Source organism: Nothoprocta perdicaria, unplaced genomic scaffold (genome assembly GCF_003342845.1).
Source record: "Nothoprocta perdicaria isolate Ctin4 unplaced genomic scaffold, notPer1 scaffold_130, whole genome shotgun sequence".
NCBI lineage: Eukaryota > Metazoa > Chordata > Aves > Tinamiformes > Tinamidae > Nothoprocta > Nothoprocta perdicaria.
In genome coordinates this window covers 1,576,361-1,595,477 of record NW_020454428.1, presented here as the reverse complement: position 1 = coordinate 1,595,477, position 19,117 = coordinate 1,576,361, and the positions used below count along the sequence as shown (strand labels likewise).

The 19,117-nt window shown below is 39.2% G+C and overlaps 1 protein-coding gene across 1 annotated transcript in view; it reads right to left on the bottom strand.

Annotated features, from left to right (window-relative positions):
- The window catches only part of ADAMTS5 (ADAM metallopeptidase with thrombospondin type 1 motif 5), a gene marked incomplete at its 5' end in the record, with an annotated part of 39,092 nt that extends 19,986 nt beyond the window's left edge, over positions 1-19,106 (bottom strand). Inside the window, 2 exons of the mRNA XM_026033669.1 lie at positions 8,003-8,135; positions 18,777-19,106. Coding sequence (XP_025889454.1) covers positions 8,003-8,135; positions 18,777-19,106 — 463 coding nt within the window. The remainder of the gene's footprint in view (positions 1-8,002; positions 8,136-18,776) is intronic.
- Positions 19,107-19,117: the final 11 nt, after the last annotated feature.

Below are 19,117 nucleotides of genomic sequence, written 5' to 3'. Positions count from 1 at the left end.
CTTTCTTTCTTTCTTTCTTTCTTTCTTTCTTTCTTTCTTTCTTTCTTTCTTTCTTTCTTTCTTTCTTTCTTTCTTTCTTTCTTTCTTTCTTTCTTGTTTAAAATACAGCCATTTCTTTCTCTCTGCATTGTTTTTCTAACTTTTGCAAGCAATTGGTTCCTCATTAGCAGCCACATCCTGATATCACTGGTAGGTGGAAAACCTTTTGAAGTCATGGGAATTGTACATAAAAAATGAGGAACCTAAGTACTAATGATTTTATAAAGTTGCATTTTATGAAACTGAAGTGTTTTGAATTACACAAGCTTGCAAAAAACAAGCACAAAATGTAAAACTGGCTATTCCCCCTGAATTTCCTTCCATTTTATCTTATTTGACTGCTATCCATCACTTGCAAAAAAAAAAAAAAAAAATCACTCTCCCTTTCAAACCTCAAGCCCAGAGACAGTTTTTTGGGATTGCTGGCTGAAAAACATTCTTCAAGCTGAATTAAACAATAGTCTGAATTGCAGTTTCTTTTCAGGAGCAGACATAAAGAGAGACATAATCAGATGTTCATATACCAGTCCTGCAGATTTTATATGAAACAAACTTCTACTAGAATGGCATGTTATAACAGGCTTCTGAGGGAGATCGTTAACCCTGCTTGAGAGTAGATTTGCAGACAAAGCTCTGTCCAAGCAATGCAGACTAGGCAACTGGAGACACTATATCTACTGATTCTCAAGTAATCATTAAAAGATGTGGTCTTGGAGGTCTGTGCTACATCCGCTATCCTTTTCTGTGGGGCATGTAGAAAGAAGTATCAATTTTATACAAAAAGTGGGATATGGTGATTTCCATTTCACATCACTACAGCTCACAAAGAAGAACATTTGCAAAGTGCACTTCTCATTGATAACAATGATAATTCTGAAATATGAGACAAGACCCAGGTTCATTCTCAGTCCCCTTAAGATTGCAGAGGCACTGATACCTCACGTGGTATATTTGGCCTTACGTTATGACATTTCAGGCCCTAATTTAATGCACGTTTTCAGGAGGTTACTCATATGCAGAGATTAACACAACTCCAGAAAACTTCTGAGACAGCAAAACTCAAGCAAAGACCCTGCTATGTCTGAGTCACTTCCTTAAGTCTCTGGTTGAGAATTTTGCTTTTAATTTTCTCACTTCTCTGTCAGAAATGCATTACAGCCAGTAAGAAGGTAAAAGTTCCTACCCTATTCAGACTTAAAAGTAAGTGGCAGATASAGAAAAGCTTATGTATATTCAGAACCTAGGGATTCAATTTTCCTAAATCATCACATTTATCCTCTATCTCTACATTTTTCCATACAAGAACCATTACAAACTGTCTCAGCTTCACTAAGAAAAGATTAGGTTTAATACCACATGTACAGCAGGTGGAAGAATTATTATATATTATATATAATATTACAAGTTAATAAAAATATTCTTGAGTAAGCCAAGAATTTTTAGCCACAGTTTAAACTGTCATTAACCAGCAACCACCCGCACAGCTCATGTTTGTGTTTCGAAACATCAGTCTAAGTTTTGGCCTTACTCTTCACCTCTCACAAAGACTTTATCCTGAGTGCTCATCTTCTCCTCTTAAACAAAGGGGATATGTTTATGAGGTCTTAATCCAGATGCTTTTACAAGCAGAATTTTAAACAGAATTTTGAAAAAGGTTCTAAGAGAAGGAATTGGTTTTCTTGATACGTGTCTTCAGAGAAGGTTTTGATGAGTACAGTTTTTTTCTCTCTTTTTTAAATAAATCAGTTCTGCTTAATTATAGTTACCTAGATGTTTGTCTAAACTTCATTAGTCATGAATAGAAAGTAGCATGAAAGCCAGATCATCACTTTAAATGTGGTCTTGTCAATATATGCCTCTTGCGACAGAGGACTACAGGAGATTTGTTTCTGCTGAGTCTGAAGCTTGCTCTTATCTGCTCTATCTTGACAGCCTGGAAATCAAAGGACTGCTTGTTCAGCAGTGGCGAACACAAAAATGGCTGTGAATTTAATTACACTGACTGTATACAAAATAATTGCATGAGGTAAAACATGAAACTAGACAAAGAAAGTATTTTTTGACTTTTCTGTGTTCATTTAAAGCAAGACTTCTACTTAAATAGCAGTCACATTGTTCTTGGCTTTAGTTTCTTCTGGAGACTGGTCAAAGCCCTGTGGTTAGACAGAAAGATTGTATGAGGTTAGACATGAYAGGCAAGGCCCTCTTTCTACAGAGGACTCAGAGCGTTGTTTCAGGGTCAGGCTTTGAGCAACTATTTTCAAGCCATTCAGAATTCAACATAATGATATGTTGAATTCAACATAATATAGTTCTGTGAAGTGTCYAAGTAATGACCCAGGAGTCCTCCCTAGGACCTCCCTAAGCACCCCCCTTCTCCAATGGTTCATTCACATACAATTACACTGTGTAATAATGCACTAAACTTTGTGCACAGCTCTCATGATATTTTTGCCTTCGGCAATAACAAATGCCACAATAATAATGGTATGTTGAAAAATTTTTAGTATTAAACACATTATTCTCTATTTTTGGGTTCTATATAGTTCCTGGCATTAAGTATACACATATCTAATACAGCTGGAGAGGAAGTTGTCGCAAAACCACAGAAAACGAGGCTGTGAGTGCAGAAAACCCAGTTCTTCTCTCCGCCTTAAGGTAGGATCAAGGAAATCCAAGCCATGTGAGACACGTTTACTAAGGCTTCTCCTGTAAATCTCCAGTGATGGAGATGAGACAACCTCCCCAAGCAGTTTGYTCCCATGCTTAACTGTCCCCATTGTTAGATGATTTTGGCTAACGTTGAAAGTGAATGTCCCTTGCTGCAGTTTGAAGGACATATTCCCTTCTGCTGCCCTAGGTGGACATGCAGAATGATTTATTACCTGCAATTTCACAAATATTCTTACATATTTGAAAACTGCTTTTATGTCCCACTTCAGCCATTCTCTACACTAACATCTCTACATTAATAGAGTATCTTATCTACTAGATATAGATTGAGTGATAGAGTGATGTCTAAAGTGACTTGATAGAGTATCAATCTACTAGATTTTCTAGCAGAGAATCTCATTCTCTACACTAAAATCACACGAAAGAAGATAAAGAAAATTAACAAATGGAAGTTTAATTAGCTCTGAGTAACAAATTTTAAGTTACATTCTAAAAATAAAATATTGGAAAGAACATCAGTAAACCATATTACTCGGGAGGATACAAGCAGGAGGAGCATGCCAGCGTGATTACATAACAGAGAAATAGGAACTTTGCAAAAGGTCAAATGAACACCAAGACTCTGATCAAAAAGGCAGATTTTTCTCTATATCTCTTATTTCAAAAAAAAAAAAGATGAAAAGTGTTCTGTGAGGCTGATGGAAAGAACAAAGATACATATAATTTAAGAATACCTTTGCAAATCATTAGGTCAATGTAACCTACACTGAACAAAGCCAGAGCTTTGCCTGCTTAGAGACTACAGGAAGAATGCTTTTGTATTTAAGGACTAGATTGAAACTCAAGAGACAAGTTTAATTCTTGGCTTTCCCTGGGACTTCCTATGTGATTTGGGGCAGATCACTGAATCTCCATACCCCACTTACATATTGACGGAACAAGCAGTAGCTCTACTTCCTTTCTCTTGAACTCTTCTCATTTTATGTTTTTGYAGATGATAAGCCCTTTAGGATGTGGCCTGTCTGCACTGAAGCATGAGGGACTCCAGCACAGCAGGGGCTGAAGTCAGTAGAAGCTTCTAAACACTGCTGTATCCCCAAAGGCAAACTCTGGCTATGAAATATGGAGCTGTAATGTATAAGGTATATCCTGTCGGAAGAGATGTTAAGCACCAACTTCAACTTGATCGCTTGTGTCTTTTGATGACGTTATATCATGCTTCAGGCAGCACACAGGCTGCATTATATATCAACATTGCAAAAGGATCAAAATCTCAACAAAAACAAGAAAAAGAGGAAAAACTGAATACTGGAATGAGAATTAAATCTMTCTACTTTTATTTCTTGGCAATTATTTTAATTGATGATATATAGAAGAGCAAGATACAAGCATGATCACCTAACAGAAGACTGACCTAGGAAAAAGGTTAAATAAATGCTAAGATTAAGGGCAGTCATGGGTTCTTTAATGCTTTTCTTTAGGTGTCTCTGTGAACTAGGGAGGTGTGTGAAGCAATGAAGCATCACTATTTTACAGMTCATGGGCTGATGATCACAGAGACTCAGGCAATGCCTACATACCATGCACAAACTCATTTAGATACCCTGGTAAAGCTAAGGAGGCCTTAAACTCACAAAAGACACCAATATGGCACAAGATGGAGCTGAACTCATGAGTTCAGGCAAGAATYCAGAAGACTCGACAGCCTTCATTAAGGTAGAAATGTTCAGGAAATGAACTCCAAACTGACAGAGCCAAAATAATACAGAAGCCTGAATACATAAAAAGCTTTCCGCTTGCCTCTCCAATAGAAACTACTTTTAAAATAGTTTTCTTTACAGAAGAAGGGTTTGCTGTATAACTGCTCCCAGAATTATTTTGTTTTAATGGAGGTGTTTTAAAACTGCAACAAAAGAGTAACTCCACTTCAGGTGTCACTTCCATCAAAGTATATGTTGTTAACCTATGGCATAAGAATAATACATTGGCTTGGCCTTCCTGATCATTTCTAGAAAATGTGGGTTTGTCACCTTATTTCACTTTCTATTTGTACAGCATGCTAGTAAAAAACTGCTTTTGTGATGGTAGAGCTACAGTAGTGACAACTATTTTTGTGATGGCAGTATACACTGATGGTAGCATTTCACCAGCAAGAAAATAACCATGGCTTCAGCATTAGTGCCAAACTGTTTTTATAGGCTATGACTTAAAAAAACAGCATTAATGCTATTTGCATTGATTCCTTTTACTCTGGGGATAAACTGGATTATTACTTTCAGAGATAAAAGGGGTTTTTTTTTTTTTTTGGGTATTATCCCCATTTTCTGCACTTGACACAAACCATTCCAAATTTTCCTACGTGCAATTAGGACAAGACTCAGGTCAGGTCCTTGTTCATTGTTACAGATGAGTTACTATATCTTATCAACTGTCAGCTAACCAGTGTTGAAAGATTTTGATTTTGTCTGTTTCTTTCCGTGCTTTTATTTACATCTCTTTGGAGGTCTTGACTGATGCTGACATTCATTCATACTCTTCCTTTCAAAATCACTAGTCAAAATTTATCTATTTATTTGAAGGAATAAAATAAACATCTAAGGCATGTGATAGGAGCCCTGGTAGCAAAAGCAATGGTCTTTATTCTGTAGTGGGCTGCTTTTTGGCTTCTTTTCCATGTACTCAACCTGAACCCTTGGGCTGTGCATCATCCTGTTAGGTTGAGCTGCAGTTCCATTTACTTTGGTTGTCCTCCAGAGAAAGAATTGATCTTCAAAATGTTCCTGAATCCTTCACTGAGGAAATTGGAGGGTTCAGATCCCCCTGAAGTTAAAGGGAGGACATACAACTATTCTTGGATCAAGTCCATGTTAACAATACTTCATCTACTATAGGGCCACACATAATAGGGCTATTTAAAAGGCTGTAGACAGTGACGACAATTTGCTTAGTTGCTTGCCTTACTCGTCTGACAGACAGAAAGGAGCGACTAGGTTTATAGCCCTTAGAGGCCCCTGTGCCTGTAGGGCATCTCCTGCTCTGCAAGGTGAATTTCAGTTACTGTAAAACGAAAGCTACACCCTACCCACAGGACAGGAGGGACTTTTAAGATTCTAGGATTGTAGGAAGAAATTTGGTCTCCAACCAAAATAAAGCAAGGTTTTTCCCAAAGTGCTTAACTAAAGGGTATCCATGCCACACTTTTATTTTTCATCCGTTCTTGACCTTTAATTTAATGTAAGTACTCAAAATAAGCAATTTTAGCTATGTTTTTTTCTCAGCTTCTCCCACTTTGGGCCACACACACAAAAATCATTCTGTGACTTGACACCCCCTCTTTCTTAAAAACTTATGGTGAAGAAAAAAAAAAAGGATGTTATTTTAAACAACCTCAAATTGGAGTTTTTTTGTCCATTAGAGTACTTATTTATCCAACTGCTTCAATTCTTGCCTTTTTTTTTTTATATTGAAAATTATAGCTTTTATGGATTCCTGAAAACTTCTAGGTATGAAACTGGCTTTTCTTCAAAAATGTGCTTTGAGTTCACTAAAAATAATTCACTTATATTTACATTTTCTTTGTGGGAAGCTTGAGATAATAATATGCCTACTTCCTGCTCACCTCTGTTTGTATTGATCTTATTGGTGCCCTTTCATTTTCAATATATTCAAAGAGGTATTTATGGCTGATAAAAAAGTAGCTGAGTCGCATTAACAACCTCGTCACACAACAGAAAGATCAATATCAGCATTGTAAGAAGGTCCCTCATCCAGTCTCGTTGATATCCACTAATCTTTGGCAATATGTACCACTTCTGGAGATAAGAAGATACAAGCAGTCTGTCAGGCAGACTGGCCTTTGAATAACAGGCTAAGTTTGCCAGTCAATTTGCCCCAATTAAAGAGCAGGTTTGTGATGGGTCATTAGCTTTAGAGTGTTAAGAGTTTAGAGTGTTGATGCCACTAAACACATATGATRTTCAACTCATTGCTGTACTTAGCTCCAAATGCTCTGAATTAGGGATTTCAGATGGCTTTCTCTTATTACCAAAGTATCTTGTTTATTAAGAAACTTTCAGGTTTGAAACTTTCTGACACAGTATTTCATAATTTCATGCTACAAATGACCCTTCCTGTAAATGACTTCTCCAACCACCAGGAGGTTTACACTGTAGCAATGTAAAAATAGTTCAGATCACTGAACATTGATGCTAGGTACTTTTTCAGGTTTGGTAACCTCTGATTGCTGAGACAGGTATATAGCCAGCACAAGAACTCCRAGGCTTTACCTGCTAGCCACTTGAAAACTTAACTACTGCAATGATACTCCCAAAGCAAACTTTACTTTGGTTTGGCATGAGGTACAAGGCAATTCAGAAACTGGCTCTCTCTGAAAGTGCCCCTTTCCTTGTTATTTCCTTCCAAGAATATTATAAAAAAAAAAGAGATGGTTTTCCACTTTTAAAYTGCTGTTCACTCACCAAAGTGAATAGCCCTCATACATATTTCTTGTGAACACAGCTCTTGARATGTTAATAAATTAAAACCAACCAACATGGCAGCAGCCTCTCTGCAGAAATATATCATGGCAGAGGCAATATCCTAAAAAAAAAAAAAGCTTTCTTCCATCACTAATTCTGCCTCCAATCCTTCTTCAGAGGACATGCAAGGCTTCTACAGCAAATTACTGTACACCARGGCTGAATCTGACACAGTTAAATAGTTCTTCTGACAAAACCTCTGTCACCTACAAACGGTTTCATAGGCTCTGGGATTAGCACTASTACCATGCTTTGCCATAAAGTTAGAATTTCAGTGCACTTATGAAAAAGATCTGAGTGCTGCTTTCTTCACTAAGCTCTTCACTGCAGGGAACATATCATCCCCATCCCAAGGAAATGTTTCAAAACAAATGACTATGCAAGTCATTCAAGAAAAGGAGTTATTTTCCACTGTATATGGACTAAATGCATGTTCACTGTAATGGACAGTCTGTACGCTTTCCCAACAGGGACACATATTGACATTTTTGGACAGTAGCAGCAGCCTTTGAATTTTCACTTCAACTACTGCTTAAAAATGACACTGTCAGAAAGGAAACACCTACTGTGCACCTTCATTTGCCTTCTGATCCCTTATTAGTTAACCCTGAAGTGCATGTGTATACAGCCTTAATCCCCAAGCGAGTATCTGGACCAAGGGAAATCTGGAATTAATTGTGAAGTATTTTGGTTACTAATGCAGCTGTTACAAGTGTTTGATTTGGCAAGGGAACAGAAAAGGCACTGCATACCAATTTCGTGAGCCACTGTAAAAGCTGCATGGAGGCCGTCATCTTCAATCACTGCACAGCTGCGCTCAGGAGAGCATATGGTCCCAACGTCTGCCATTCCCAGAGTATCACATGAATGATGCCCACATAAATCCTGCCCAGGAAAGGAAAAAAAATCATTAAAATAAATTTTTAACACTGGCAGGTAACAACAAGTTAGTAACCAGCCTTTTGCAAACAGCAGAGCAGGGAAAAGCAAAACAAAACAAAACAAAAAAAAAATAGCACTATTAGCTCCCATCTAAAGATCTTAGTGATGTTTAAAAGCATGATAACACAATCCCACCCCTGCTAGAGTCAGCAGGAGTCTTCTCATTCTCACTTTAATGAGATCTGGATAGAATCTGTAATTAATTATTGTTAGTTAGACTTGTATTTCTGTGKTGAATGCACTTGCACTGTGCTGAGTATTGAACATACGTGCAATAGAAACATTTCTTCATGGCCGACAGAAGAGAGATTGTATCTACTTACAGGAGGGGATGCAAGGCACAGAGAGAAAGCTTCTGAGTCCTCTAACCAGGACATCATCTATCTTTTGAAAGTCTAATCTTAATCTTGTGCCTAAAGAAGTGAGATTGCTATGCAGTAAAACCTGACGCCACACCTGTAAAGCCACCGCTTTACATATGATTAACAGTGTATTGCCCAACCCACCAGGTATTTAAACATTTTTCAAAGGTTGCTTCAGAGGCAGTGATAAGGCAGAGCATGGGAAGCCCCTTGATTCTGAGTCTTACAAGTGGAACTGGATTGCACTGTCTCTATCAGTAGGTATGGGGCATCCCTAAAAACCATGAAGATAACATTACGGTTTTTATTTTTTTTTTTTCCTTTGCAGGAAACAAGCAATAAAGAAAGAAAAAAACAAAAATAGAGCAGCTCTGGTCAGACATACTGTGTTTTAATTACCAGTAATAATGTTTCTCCCAAAGCAGATGGAAGAACACTAATTGCAACTGACTGGACACATATTTTTTTTTTTTTTTTTTACGGAAAAGAAGATATCACGCCTATCTGGAACATGCCTAAATATTTCACTATAACTGAATGAAAATGTAATTTCCAAGACACGTCAGTATTATCAAATGTCCTTATGAAAATGATCTCTCTGAGGACTGCCTCTTCCCCTTAAAGATAGCCTCAATGCATTGTTAAGGCTCTCTTCCCTTCAGATCTATTAGGAAGCATTCCTTTCATGACAACTAATTCATCTCAATAAKAGACAGACAGAGTGAGGTTCCTGGTAAAAATTGTTCACTGATGCACTCATGGCAATTTTGAACTAAGACAAACCTGAAAATGTATGAATTCAAATTCCACTGAAGTTGAAAATAAACACCTGAATTGACAGATGCAGAACATCTCTTTACATAACAGAGAAAATTGTAAATGGATATTTTTTCAAGATGAAATAAAGGACATTTCAAGTCAAAATAAAGACATAATATAGCAATACTACATAAGAAGAGCAAGAATTTCAGGATTAGTTCTTCTGCCTTCCAGGTGTAGGAGTGTCTGGCAACTTTGTTCTGGAAGCTTAGTTAATGCTAAGATTTAAATGCTGGAACACCAATGGACAAAAGATAAGGATGAGGCTTAAAATATTTCAGTTCCCATGTTTTACAGGTATAATTCATGGGTTAAACAAACAAACAAAATACAAAAACAAAAACAAACAAAAGAACACCACTACCACCACCACAACAAACTTCCACTCTGGAAATACACATAATATGAATGGAATTTTATTCCAGAATCCTCTCCAGACCTATTAGTTCCCACTCTTGATATCCTAATAGGATATCAAGATGTTGCTCCAGGCTTTGTCACTGGCTCTCTTTAGGTTATCAGAAGGTAAATGGAATTGAAGCTCCTTTTCATTTCTTTTTTTTAAAAGGACATAATGTATTTCAAGTTTCACACGGGAAAATATAATTACTATCATTTCTAACACCTCTGGATCAATTTTGGAATACGTGCTAAGCAAAATTATGTTACTGTAGTGTCTCCTCCTCTGGGTATACTCTACAAGGAAGAGGCAATACTTAAATTCCTGTTACATTTGGCTAGGTTCATATCCAATTAGCCCTTAAAGCATCACTTGAATAAGGCCATTTGAAACTAAGGGTACCTTTTACACAGAGTAATTTTAAGTAGTTTATCTATAGTAGAATAGTCAAGTAATAATACACAAAAACCCATAGGGGCATAATACCAATATAAGCATTTCTTATGGTGATACAACTGATCTTCTAAGCAAGTAAACTACACAGGAAGTCGATCACTGTAACTTTAACTTGATCCACACAAGCTGTTAAACTGCAATTCTTACAGTAGTACCAAAAAGCACATAAATCAGAAAGAAAGGACATTATTGGAGGAGGTCCAAATTGTTCTCATGCAGATAGAGGCAAACGTGATACAAAATACATTAATTCAGGCCTTCTCTCTGCATGCAGACTCTGAGTCATTTGGACTACTTTTGCATCTATCYCAAGTGTCATTTTTTACTCACACATTTACATCAGTAAACTCCCAGGATGGGTACAGTTATCTTAGCACATGGTAGTCCTAGACCAGTGCGCATCTTAATTCCATCTACACAGAAGAAGAAGCCCTGGCAGTATCAGAACCAGCATTTACACAAACACAGCAGGACCTCTTTATGATTGACTTGATTTAATGACATGAGAATAATAAAAATTGTATCATCTCTTTAAGCAGGCAATTGCATATACTTCTGTTAGTGTCAATTCTGATTGCAACTGTGAGTCTGTAAAACTACGATAGGAATTGTAACAGTAATCAGTCATCCATCAATCACAGCTTGGTATTAATGTTACTCTTAAAATTCTCAAAAGCTATGCACAGAGACAAGATTACACCACTTTCATCAGACATCAAAAGACAGCTATGTATATAAGTCTCTATATGTGTGTATACTGTATATATGCAAGAAATAAAGGATATGGGAATATTTTGTTCCTCTTCATTTTATATGTTACCAACACTACATCACCTTGCATACCCTGTTTTTTTTCAGAATTTCAGTTACTTCATCAAATCGTTTCTCCATTTTCATAATTTCCTGAAGTACAACATATATTTAAACAGTTCGGTGTCTTACTAATAGCTTTCCAGGTAGCAACTGTTATTTGCCTAACTGTTATTTGCCTGATTTGAGACAGAATAAAGTTTTACTCTTTTTTTTTAAGCCCTTCTTTAGGCATAACTGAACTTGAGGTCAGATAAAATGAATTTCTGGAAGGGCAATATTACTTACTGGCCACTACAACAAAATCCCAAAGCTGAAGTGATTTTGAAAACCACTTTTCTGCAAAGTTCCCTGCACCTCTGAACACAGCCAGGCAGGTGGAATATAGTTGTACTCTGATGATGGGAAGAAGGTGGGACCACAGATCTTCTGCAAGGGGCAGGAGAGGAGAAAAATTACATGTGCACCAAGAGCAATGGGCAGGGGAAGGGGAAGGGTGCCTTTCCTTCAGGCTGGCTCTGCTCCCCCAGCAATGGAAAGGGCTAATGGAACAGGCAACAGGCTGACTAACTTCTGAAAAGAGAGTGTGCACAGAGCCACCTGGTTTTCTCTGTAGACTTCAGCGCTCCATGACAGCACAAGGATGCATCTTTTAAGAGGACGTTGACATCATCAATATTCACTTAGGCAGATCTCAGAGTTAAAGATTGCCCCATTGCRTTCTCAGCTCACAGTCTCATTTATTCTTATTTTTTTCTTGTCCCTCTACATAATTTGAGCTTAATCTATTTCTATTTATAGGATCACATGGTATATATTATACACATAATTTAAGCATAATAAATGACATCTCTGAAACAAACAGTGGAAATGTTGCTTTCAGGTATTTTCTTTCTTAACTCACTATTCCCTGGTTATATAGTCTTTCCCAGCAGCATGATTTTGAGCGATGTTATCGAAATCCAAACCTGCTAACACTTTCACTGACTAAAATCTTTAGGGTAACATTCCTTTTGACTTATACTTCCTGCCGCCTTACTGGCCATAGGCAGTTTGTCACCAGCATCAATAACTTGAGCAGTCTTGGAAAGTAATCTCAGACTCCAAAGAAGTAAAGTTTCTGGGAGTACATTAAAAGTTTTTATTGTCCTTGAAAATCACTTCTTGCTTAATAACAGGTCCTGGTGTAGTGTTGCCATCTAATAAATCCATGTGGATCTCTTCAATTTTTTAAAACTCCAGCAAATGCACTAAGAAAGCAGGGGCTCACATGAGTGCTAAAATTGGTTTCCAAAAAATATTTCACCATGGGGGTATAGCTTCCATTTAAAGAGTTAATCATTTTTTCAGATCTCATTTAATTGTCTCCAAATAATGGTAGAAGCATCTAAGAATAAGTGTTTCTCTATATTTCCAAAGAAGGAATGCAGAGTCTGGCCTTTGATCTAGATTACAGTAGTTTCAAAACAGAAGAATGGAAAGGAAATGCATTTGCTACACGGGAGACAATAGATGCCTTAAGCTTTGGCAAAGGAGTGACTTGGGGAAAATGAGCCGTACATCATAAGACTGGTAGTTAATTAGATAGCTTATTCAAGTCCAAGTTTTCTTGGCATTCCTAAGCACATCAAGAACAGTTGGCTGTTTGCCATATATACGTGGCACTGTAGCAAATGAAGATAACTGTCATGGTTCCCTACTGAAGCRGTTAATCTATTTTACCTGAAATTCTTTGAATTTGTGCAGTCAGCTTAGAAACAAGAATAAATTGTTCACTGAAACCTCATATTAGACTGGAGACTGTGGCCTGCATCCAAAACAGGATTTGAGCACCAGCAAGGACAGTTAGGGTGGAATTGGAGCAATAAGTAATTGGCTCACACGTGCTCTGGTCTTTGAGTTATGTATCCTTCACAGCGCTTGAAGTGTGTGACCTTACAGGACCCAAAGTACTGCTTTACAGTACTGAGCCCTTAGCTTATACCAAAGCCTCATGAGGGTCCCAATACACGAGATTTCTTCAGCCTCTGTCCCCCAAGGGAGGGCAAGCCAAAGGGCATTCTCCGATCACACCTGAAAGAAACTTAGGATAGCAGACACAGTTGTACATTGCCTCATCTCAAAGCACAGCTAACACCTGTGCTTGTTTGCTTGTCTGCTTCTGGTTTCTTCACAAAGGTCCAGTGGGTAAAGCCTTTGCCCAGTAAGATGGTGAGCAAACTTCAAAATCATGTGGTGGATGAGGGCATTTGGAGCCATGATCTGTAGAAGAGCATCCTAACTACCACGTTAGCTCCATGGAAAAGGTCTGATGGGTCTTTGAACTCCTGCTGCTGCCTGTGTGCCAAGGTTTCCATGAACCAGACTGGAGCTACTGCTTGCGACACTTGGTGAGGAGACTTCATTTTTGGTTCTTCCTCAGACTGCTTCTATATTTCACACTGAACGGTCCTTTGGAAAATTACAGAAACAGACTTCTTCCTGTGCTTGGGGAGCACAGGCCTTCTTGCTCTACGCAGGGCACTCCAATAGCAGTTTCAGGCCATGATTTCTCTCTTTCTCACCAAATGAATCTTGAATTACTTGCTAAATAGTGACACAGCTTCAATCAGAGTGGTGGAAAGTTTCCTTAACACCTGGAACAGCTTCCAGTCTCCTGGTTAAGGACCTCTCTGGGGAGGTGAGCGATACGGATTTGAAATCCTTCAAGAGGAGGAAGGAATTAATACGACTTTCCGATTTCCTGCCTAAGTGTTTCAACCACAGATATATAAAAAGAGGGTGCAGTATTTGGGATCTACAAATGGAGCTTCCTGTGCCCAACTGCAGAAAGTAGGTGAAAGTGTATTAACTTCTCTGATACATTAAATGGTGCATTTTGAGAAAAGCGTTCCTAAGAAGAATACAGCAAGACCACAGTTCATTCGAAAAGAAAGAATTATTGATATTGCCCCAAGAGGGCCTTCTGTCTGGAAGGCAAAAAAAATACAAAACTGAAATCAACAGTCAAAAAAAAAAAAATACTGCTAGATATTTGAACAAAGTAATAAGGGAATGATCTGTTGTTTTCTTCCTCAACCGATAGTATGAAACTTAAACAGTGACCGTAAGAGCCCAGATGGTGGAACATGGCCCTCGAGGGAGCCTGCTGTGAAAAGCTGTGCTCCTGAAATGCTTTTCAGGAGCGTGGTTTGCTCCTGAAAACCAAATGGTGTTCAAACGTGGGTTTGCTCATAGGGTCGTCCAGATCAAAGCACCAGGGAGAGAGATGGACCATCACTGTAAAGCAAGGAAGGATTCCCACCAGGCTGACTGAGACAATGACAATGAAAAACATGTAATTTGCCTAACCCATAATTCTTTTTTGGAGAAACTCCACATCATCTCCGCAGGTTCTTATGGACCATGATTGTTCTACCATACAAATAAAGTTCCACTCTTTTTTTCCCCAGAAACATCTTCTAAAGGTTTTAGAGTTGAAATAAGATTAGTGAAAAACCTACAGAAGTAGGAAGGACATCACATTATAACTTTTTCAGAGTAATAGCAGTAAATATTATTGAAAAAAATGTTCTATTGACAGTTGGAACACTGACTTACTTTACTAATACAGGATAATAATTGGCATGATATGATAATATTAGGAAGGAAAACAAAGAAAAGGGAAATGAATGAACTAGAGCCAAAGAAAGCATGTGCTCTCCTCAATGAAATTATCATCTATTGGGCTGGGATAATCCAAAGGTTCAGCTTCAACAGCAGTGTCATACGGACAGTTAAACTAAACAGTTTAACAGTTAAACTAAATTACACATACAAGATCCATATAATTACTGTGTAGAAACAGGCGGACAGTGGCCTTTTGCCCTAGTGTGAACTTTTTGGTTAGATCCAGGCAAGATGCTACCATTCCTGTACTAACAAGCATTTAGGAGAGTATTTTTTTCTTATTCTTGCTGCCTGTATATGATGGGAGAAATAACTATTTTAAATTTCATATACTTCAAAAATGGAGAGAAAAGATAGGAAGAGAACTGGGCTTTGTCCAAATGCTTTTAGAAGCATGAAATTTAACTAAAGGTTGCTAATGAAAGAGATTGGGTGAATGCTACAGGATAATTACAGGGAAGGTTTGACCTCAGAAAAGAACAGTTTGAGTACTAGCACAGTTTGCAATTCATATATAACGGATGTTTTGCTGTGGCAGTTAATCCGTCATACATTTTTTTTTTGCATCAATAAAAAAAAAAACTTAAGGCAGAAAATAGCTTGTTTCCAGCTTCAGAGAACTGCTCACAATCAAAACCCTTGAAATGGACCACACTGTAAATTTTCTGTTGACTTTACCAGCATTGAGAACAAGATGAGCTAGTCTCCAAGGGAAAGGTGGTCCACAAGCTCTTCTTACTCCTTTCCATCACACACAGTAAGGAGGACCCACATGGCCACCAGATAACCTAACTCCTTGCATTACCATGTTCAGGTCTGTGTTAGACACACCAAGGATGCACATGGCCTAACAGTTTATAACTATTGTCAAATACAAGAACTGAAACAAGAACTGCAGAGGATTCCTGTATGAGGCTGTTAAGATCAACYCACCTACATGAGAGTTCTTACAGAATTTATTAAAACAAATCACTGTCAATGATATTTTGGTAGTGATAACCCAGTCCTCTATTAAACTTGATACTGGTCATACTGGGTAAAAATGGCAGCACAAGATCACTGGGAAAATATATTTCTCTTCATTAGATATTGAGAATTTAAAATATACATCATATAACCCAACTGAGTTTCTGCACTATTTAGGGATATATAACTTCTGTGCCTTTTGCAGGTTTTATACAAATAATAATGCCGACAAGTTACTGTATTTTTTCTTGTAGTTGCAGAGTACAATTCACTATGGCTAATGAATACAGTTATACTTGCCATCCTTGCCATCACTGAGAGCAATATGTAGTGGGAATCAATGTTGAAATAGCTTAAACACATTTCATCTGCATTATTCCAAACCGAACATATCTGTATTTATTTATTATTTACTTTTTGTTCTGCAGTATGATTGCTTTAAAGTCCTTATCAAATGACATATAGACAAAAAAATATATTTTTGCGTGGGAAATATTTGTAATATGACTGATAATGATGATAATTTGAACTGCTGGTGCTAATTTTATAGCAAAAGAGAGTTGATAGTGTATTCAGTCTATCACTGCTTATTCATTTATCTTTTGGTGTAAAAAATAACATGCAAGTAAATGTTGCTCCAGAATTATTATATTAGACACCTGTATGGGAACAAGCATGCATAATTTAGATTCTAACTGTACAAAAACAGTTACATGCAGCTCAAGACATGTGTTCAGCTGACAAATGATTTGTAAATATTATTCTGTTGACACAGAGACACAGAGTTCAAGGTGGCCTCAGTTAGTAAACAAAGATGGAAAATGTACCTCACACTTTAACTCCATGCCTGAAAAACAAGCCATTTAGAAAAAGACATCTGGATGTACAAAAATTAGCTTGACGGTATTCAGAGCCCATCAAAACACAGAGGGAGCCATGGCTTGGCGTCTGGTAGCTAAGCAACGAACTTCACACATTCAAAACATAGTTGTAAAAGTTGGATCCTCCTGCCAGTTGCTGGTACTCTCATTGAAAAGCTAAACTGGAAAAAATCTCTCTGTAGCTCAAAATGGGACTGTTTTCTATGGGAAGCATCTCTGATCCTTYTTCGTTCTTTAATCCTTTAATATTTATATTCTGGTATGTGGCAATAGACTCGTTTTGAGGGTAAGCATACAGAAATGAAGTGGATTCATATATACTCCCTATGAAGAACATCCACGAATGCATGCAGTAAGAAACTACCAGGTCTTGAGTTTACTGAGTCAAACACCTCTCTCAGGCCACCCCAATGAGTCCCACAGCTTGGACCAATGAAGGTCAAAGAGCTTGCTTCTCCACGCAACAAACCACTGTGGTGGATTAAGTTATACTAAATCATACTATCTGGTGACCAAACACACAAGTTATGTAATATAGGAGTTACACACACATGAAGGAGTACTTGGGAATCTCTTAGATTGCTGATTATTGCACTCTTATCCCGGAGCAACGCCATTCATGCAAAGAATTAGAGATAATGATCTGTAAAGCAAGTGCACTTCAAAATCACACTCTATCTTAGTCTAAACTAACTTTCAAGTGTTGTTACATAGCTATGCATTACACTCATTCTCAGTAATTAACATTAAGATTCACAGTTTGCCACCCCTAAGAGTCTCTGAATCGTAATGAACTCCATGGAAATAATGGGAATACTGGTAGAGCWACACGCTCTTTAATGAAAGAGCGATGGATTCAGGCTTAATTAATAACCCATTAAAAGGACTGTTTATAGTAAAAAGGAAGAGCACTCTGACTCGGCCTAGGGAGCCTGTTTTCATCCAGTTTATAATGATAAAAAAAAAATGATAGCTTGCAAACTAGACCAATGAGTTTTAAGCTGCTAAAAAAAGGTTCCTGCTGCACAAGTGATACCTGACTGACACAGAACCTAATGTTTCAACTATTTACAGCTATAAAAGCAAGCCAGGAGCTTCCCCCACTTCTGGAGCAACTCCTTCCACAAACCATCCAAAGCATCCTTTTTGGCAGCCTCCTAGGATGTAGAAAAGCAGGAGAGCTCAAACTAACGGAAAGTCATGCAGTTATTTTTCTCATACTTAGGGTAAGAAAAAAAAACTAAAAAAACACCAGACCCAAACCGCCGAAGGGATATTCTTACAGAAGAACCTCATTGCATAAACTCTGCCACATGTCCGCTACAGCAACGTCCCTTAACGACCTCTGGCAAGGCAAATAATTAACAGCCGGGCAGGCAGGGATGCACGGCTCTGCATGGGCAGGACTGGCAGGGTCAGGTCTGCAGCTGCTCAGGATGCCCATTTTTCACTCGAGGAACAAGTGAAAGGCTGCATCCCCTTCCCAGGACCCGATGTGCCAGACTTGCACAGCTGTTTACCTGTGGTTTACATTTACGTCCTAGCCCTGAACCACAAGTGTTGTTGGATTGCAGTGTAGCGAAACTATTCWTTCACGCTGGGAAGAGCGTGTCAACAGACTCGGCAAGGAAGTCGCATGTTCTCTTAAAGCGGCTTTGCTCACAGYACGTATGGGGATTAACTCAGCCCTATCAGCTCTTGGTGTGGACCCCATCCCCAAGAGGAAGGGGGCTGCATGTGAAGCAGTTCCCTGGGAAAGAAAACATCATCATCTCTCAGATGGAGATAAGGGAGSCAGTCTCGGCCCAGTCCCTGGTGGAGACGTGTCTACATCAGACAAATTAACACCACTGTGCAGTGCTGGCAGCGGTCCCAGCACGGCAGCTGTTGGGAAGACCGCGGGCCCACGCTGGGGGTCACCTTGCAGAGATGCCGATGAGGAAGGGCGGGGATGACACAGATTATCAGGTGCTCGAACCACATCTATCCCAAACAGGGCCACGGGAAAAAGCTCATCCATCAGATGCACAGCAATCCAACAGAGGGAGGGCCAAGGAGGTGATGGCAGGGGCACCACCGGGCTCACTGGGTCCCCTGCTGGCGTGGGCACTGTGCTGGACTCAGCAAACCAGAGGGCTGCCAAGGTGGTCATGACACAGCTTTGGGCACAGCCCTGGCCTGTGAGGCCTCTTGGTGGCAAGGAATGACGACCTGGACCTACCTCGCGAGTGAAGAGGATGGCGGCATCATAGTGCTCGTCGTGGTCGTCATCAAGGCGGTTGTGCTGGTGCTGCCACTTGCAGAAGCTCTTGAGGGTGGCGGCGGCGTTGCGGGTCACCTCGAGGCCCTTGTCCTTGTCGCTGAGCACCACCACCTTCACGACGGCGAGCCGCACGTGGTTCTCGAGGCTCGCGTGGGCGTAGAGGCGCGAGGCGATGGTGGCCAGCGTGAGCAGGTAGTGCTGCAGCCCCTTGCCGTACTGCCGCGCCATGGAGGCGTCGGCCACCAGCAGCAGCTCCACCTGCCGGGCCCGCGACACCGAGCGCCGCGGCCGCCGCCGCG